At 41.2% G+C, this 6000-nt stretch overlaps 1 protein-coding gene across 7 annotated transcripts in view; it reads left to right on the forward strand.

Moving 5' to 3' along the window:
* The window catches only part of dock10 (dedicator of cytokinesis 10), a 156408-nt gene extending 152242 nt beyond the window's left edge, over nucleotides 1–4166 (forward strand). For all 7 annotated transcript variants that reach the window (XM_031902394.1, XM_031902392.1, XM_031902390.1 and 4 more), the window contains 4 exons: nucleotides 413–603; nucleotides 1124–1224; nucleotides 1459–1597; nucleotides 3667–4166. In XM_031902394.1, the coding sequence (XP_031758254.1) occupies nucleotides 413–603; nucleotides 1124–1224; nucleotides 1459–1597; nucleotides 3667–3771 (536 nt within the window). In that variant the 3' untranslated portion in view covers nucleotides 3772–4166. The remainder of the gene's footprint in view (nucleotides 1–412; nucleotides 604–1123; nucleotides 1225–1458; nucleotides 1598–3666) is intronic.
* The last annotated feature ends 1834 nt before the right edge of the window (nucleotides 4167–6000 follow it).

The following is a 6000-nucleotide window of genomic DNA, read 5'->3' on the forward strand; positions in this document are numbered from 1 at the left end:
CATGTGCTTGTGTGGCTACTGGCTGACAAGTCACCCATCTTAGCCCAACCTAAAGAACCACAGCACTGACAAAGGGTTAAGTGTGTGTGGGCAAGCAAACTTCTGTCATAGGACAAAGTGAGAACCTATTCGTAGGCGGCACTTCTGCAGGAATAACAAACAGCCACCCGCAATGCCACTCCCATAGACTGAATGTCATTTTTGAAAACATTTCTTTGTAGCAGGGGAATTGATGTTTCTCATGTAGGTGTGCAGCAGTTTTATACTAGGCACAGATGGGAAGTCATGTTGTCACAGCCTTATATGGAGCAGCTTTGCTCAGTATTTCACTTTTCTGAATAAGAACTGCTTATATTATGATAATGTGATAATGAGAATGCACATTGTTATTCTCTGGCCCTATTCTACGCAGCAAGTCATTCCTTTGCTTATGTGAAGAAACGGATCCAAGTGGTGAGCCAGACAAGTTCAGAACTCAATCCCATAGAGGTGGCTATAGATGAAATGTCCAAGAAGGTTTTGGAACTTCAGCAGCTTTGCACCATGGATGATGTTGACATGATAAGATTGCAGCTCAAACTTCAGGGAAGCGTCAGTGTGAAGGTAAGAGTGGAAAATCCAACTGGCTTTCAGTCTCTAAAACTGGCAAAAAACTAATCCCACAACTTCATTTGAACCTTTTATTCTAATTCTGGCGGGTCTTCACTTATTTTTCCAATTAAATATAAAGGAAGAGCTGCCATACCCTTTGGGCTTCATACAAAGAGAGATGTCTTTTTTGATAACTAAGGGAATGGCAGGCACAATAGGACACGGCCTTGGTAAATCATGGCATGGCAATTACCTTGGAATTAAAATTCAGCTCCTAGTCTTTCATATTTAAAAAACTGGAGTTCGATTATCAGCACTGGGCAAATTTACCGCTGGGCAGTAACTGATAGTAACAAGTCAGTGATTAGCATTTTTTAGGCAGCTGCACATAGAACAATAAAAGCAGATATTCGATTGGTTGCCAGTGGTTCCTGCCTAGGTGCAAATTTGGCCAGTGTTTATAAATTAGATCCAGTAGTTTGTTTCAAATTTGTTCTTTGTTCTATGTCCTGACAATCATTGTTCCCTGCAGGTAAATGCTGGGCCTATGGCATACGCACGAGCATTTTTAACTGAATCAAATGCCAGCAATTATCCTGAAAGTCAAGTTCGACACCTAAAGGAAATCTTCAGGTAATATACTAATAATTCAGCCGTAGCCCGGAGTGACCCTAAGTGATATCTATACTAGACCAATACATTGTTGCCTTAGTAACTAATATATATGTATCAATATATATATATATATATATATATATATATATATATATATATATATATATATATATATAATATAGATATTTATAAGAACATCATGCTGGCTCCATACAAACGCCTATTCTTTTCCTTACACTTGTCTGCCTGCAGGCAATTTGCAGATACATGTGGCCTTGCTCTGGAGGTGAATGAACGGTTAATAAAGGAGGATCAGCTTGAATATCAAGAAGAGATGAAGTCCCATTACAGAGAGATCCTTTCAGAGCTCTCCGAAGTCATGAATGAACAGGTAAATTCAGTGCTTTTATATTGCCCCCTACTGGACGATTGGATGCTATAGCCCCAGAGTCTGGTTGATATAATTTCAATTGTTCGACCTGCAAGGGACGTGTGCACCCTATTCTTTAGCTGCAAATGTGCTGTGCCCATTGACACAGGGTGCTGAGGGAACCCTGGAACTATTGCCTGGTCTGGAGGTGGCAGTAGCTCCTGGGTTCCTCTGCAATAGGTGCAACTGTGCTTGATTTGGAACAAGAGGCAGGAGGACAGAGCGGGCCTGAGTGCAACTATACAGTTGTACAACAAGCTCATTTGATGCAAGTATCTTTCACATAATAAGCATTGTTTGTGTTTGTAACTGTGTCATTCCTGTTTTTTGTTTTTGCATTTACAGCCATTTTGACCCATAAATAACCATCACTATTTCTTCTCTTTATAAGCTTTCATATGGCCTTTGTGTGTTCCGCTTCTCTTCTATTTCAAACATTTCTATCAGTACCATTGGGAAAATGGGTATGTGTGTCCTCCATGTGTATGACTTGCTCACACCTGTCCTTGCCTTTAGCAATGTATAGGAATATTCCATTGATCTGTTACTGTAGCACCATCTGCCTTCATTAGCACTGCATCCAGGGGGGCTGGCACACAGGTATCCCCCAAAACTCCCCTTAGCCTGTGCTAGCTGGGATGGGCTGGATGATATAAGGCATTTGAGTTCCTGTACATAAGTACAAGATTCCCCTTTAAGTCCTGTAAGCTGTGCTCTGTACCTTTTAATCCAGTGCAAGGTGCCAAGCAAAGCTTGTACCTGCCAATACCTTGGGGTACAATTTTGTGCCCCTTTTTGCTACAGCACATGCTCTGGTAGCATTCGCATTTCATTTGTCTTATTATGTCTTACCCCCTTTGAGTTCCATGGCTAAGAGTATGTAGGTTATGTACATAGCTTTTCATTTAGTAAATGCAGAAGGAGGAGCTTGTTTTTATATAGGCACCCAAATGCCTATGTCAGGGCTGCAGTTTTAGTGATGGTGAACCCACAGGTGCCTATATAGAGAAAAAAGCTTCTCCCCAGCCTTCCCCTCCAACCTCCCACTTGCAGCTAAATCTGGAAGTGAAGCTGAGGGGGAACAGCGCAGACTGTACTGTGTATGTTCAGATCATTGCAGTGAGGGCAAGGTTAAAGGTCTATTGCCAAGGGCAGCACTTGACCCACTACAGTGTTGTACAGGTGCTGAAGGAGGCAGGAAAGACTTCTTACTAACAACCTCAATTACCTTGCTGGGCAGTGAGTTTGGCATTTGAAGGGGACACTTTGGGCACAGGTATTTTTAGTTGATTGGAAAGTCTATTAAACATCAACTGCAATTATTAGTGTATGAGGTGCTGTCATTTTGAGGAGGATCAGTCAGCAATTGGTGGTTTTCACTGCAGTTATTTAAGTAGGTGCATCTATTTTATGACAAACATTATTATATAAGACATATTAATGGTACGTCTTCCCCCCCCCACTCCACCCACACAAGTATCTCTTCTAAGGGCACGCTCAACAAGTCAAGTGAAGGGAGCATGGGGGTAAATAGTAAGTGACACACTCAATGGTCTCTTGATAATGACATATGTGGTGAAGGTACTTGTGCACCCTGGGTTTTGCATTCATACACTGAACGTTCCCACAGGTATAAATAGGAAGCACCACTGGTTCACCTTAATATGTCAGTGACCCTTTCACTGGTAGTGGCATTTCAATACAAAGTTGACAATGAAGTCTCCTGAAGGCTCTTCAAAGTGCCCTAGATATACAGAAGTTAGAGTTGAGTGGAGATGGAAGGTGCCCCAAAACAAGGGCCGCTTATTTCATGTAATTGAAAAAACAACATTCACCCAAAGCCCCGGGGTTTATAATTCTCATCAGAACATGTCGGTTCTCTCTCATTTCCAGTAAAACTGGATTTCTTTAATGATAATATCATTCTGAAGTAGAACAAAGGCAAAGTTAATATGACTTAGGTGGTCAGGCTGAACAGATGCACTTTAAAGAAAGATCCCTTGTAACAATTCTTCTCCTTCTGATTGCAGATCCCTTACCGAGAGGAACAGGCAAAGCCGCAGGGAACAGAAAGGCCGTGTACTCTTCGATCAGCCAGTAGGACCTACACAAGCCTGCAGAGCTCATCCTCGTAAAAAGATTTTCTTTTAAATGCATTACTCCCAGAATTGGAACCATTTGATATAAAAAAGGGAGATTGCCTAAATGAAACCGGGACTATCAATTTATTTATTATAAAGTATCACTGCTGATGGAGGCACCCAGAGACCCACCATGCGGATCATGCACTCCCTCTCACAAGCTCATTATTCTACTTGTAAAATCTAATCTTATTTTTACCTTTTTCTCCTATTTTAAGAGTCGCTATTCTATGTTTTATATTAATTAAGCATATTTACGTGTACATAGGAGATGTGTAAATTTTGTCATTTTTATATAGAAATGAGAATGTTTATTCGTACCTATGAGATTACTAAGAGTATAGAGAAATAATTAGATAAAGATTTATTAAAGTATTTGTGAATGTGTATCATTTGTGTGCAATTTATGCTCCTTTTTGGTGTTAGACTCAGTGCTCAAAGACCTCTAACCTGTATTTCTTAACCAGTTGATTGACCCATCTCCAGCATTCTAGAGCTGAACACTATCTAATGGCATTAGAATGGCTGTGCATTGGAAATGATGTGTCTGCACTGTAATAGCTGGTATGTATGTAAGCGACAGAGGCACAATCAACCCTATGATTTGCAGAGGCCTAGCTCCTGTTTTTAGATAGTACGTGGGAGTTGAATGGCGCAAAGAGATGTAACTGATATTCAACACTTTAATTCCCAAAGAGTTAGTAATCCCACTGCAAACGCTTTGAACAGAATTCTTCAATAAGCCAATGTATATCTCAGTGTATGTTGAATATACGTATGCAGTATAGGCAGAGGGGAGGTCTTGGCACTGTAAGGTAGTCATGCAGAAAGGACATTGGAATATGTCCATGGGAAGCCTGTTCTGTGGAGTATTGGCAAGGTGGGATAGAGATGGGCATGTTAACTTTATTACATTACACCATTACATTACATTAATATAAGCCTCTACTGCAGGCCTGTCAGGCTTTGGGGGGGCTGCATGCAGTCCTCTAGCTGCCACTTTGCAACCCCCAGATCTTTTTCATGCTTTTAAATGCAGCCCCCAACCTTTTATTATTAATGCATAACTTCTGTGTGTGCATTTTGGGGCTTTATGTCATTTGGCTAATAAACCTAATGGCCTGTCCTTAACTCATTCAATCTATGTCAGAAAAGGGAGCACACATCTAAAATGAAAGCAGCCGATGGGATAAAATAAAGGATATTTCTGCTTTTGTCCAAACTGCAATATAAGCCTATAAATTATTTGCCCTGATGGAATGAGCATACAAAAATATATTCCTTAGTTTTTGTAATCCATTACTGGTCTCCTGTGCCATAAGCTGCCTTGTACTCAGTCTATTCACACCTGCAACTGCTCACAATTCAGCCCTTGTGACACAAAAGCTTTCAGCAGTCATTGAGAGACGGGGGAGAAAAATCTGAAACATGGAGAACTTTCTATGCCATTTACTAAATAGAATCAGACGATGCAATGCATAAGTGCAACTCAAGCTGCTCCTTTTCTCCAGGGGAATATTATACCAGTGGCTGGTTGCTTCTGCCTATAGCTAATTTAGAACTAATCAGTCATGAAGCCATTAACTAGAAACTATTCTCTCACCTATACTCATAGTAAAGTCCAACCGAAATGAAAAACCATGCAGGTTTAAATTATTAATAACCCCTTGTCTAACCGCTTAATCCAAGCTCACTTCCTGGTGAAAGATGACCTAGTACTGGGTGTAGGACAGCCTTTTGTTGTGCTGCCCAGCTTTGCTAAAGAATGCCAAAACAATGCTGTGGCCTTTGTAGCAGGCACTATATGAGAGCCGGCTCCTTGTCCAAGCTGTCCTTGTGTTGCTCAGTGCATAAAACACAGCAGAGAGGCCTAATGGAAGGGGGCACGCAATTAATGAGAGTAATACAAGAAATGCGCTCGGAGATCAAGAAGCTGGAGAGAGAAAACAAGGCTCTGCGTGGGGAAATAAATCAGCTTGGCAGCAGGACGATGGCTGGGACGGATGTTGAAATGGAGGATGATAATAACTTCAGCCAAGCTCATAAGGAAGAAGCTGCACCCAGAGGAGTCCTGCGCAGAAATGCTTCTGTTCCATCAGCTCAGAAATTACAGGAGCAAACAGGTATCCAGGGCAGGGTAACATTTCATTATGTGTCTATAAACATGTGCATGGAGATGTATTATCTGGAATGCTTTGGTCCTGGGGTTTTCTGGATAACAGG

The sequence above is a fragment of the Xenopus tropicalis genome, chromosome 5 (assembly GCF_000004195.4).
Source record: "Xenopus tropicalis strain Nigerian chromosome 5, UCB_Xtro_10.0, whole genome shotgun sequence".
NCBI lineage: Eukaryota > Metazoa > Chordata > Amphibia > Anura > Pipidae > Xenopus > Xenopus tropicalis.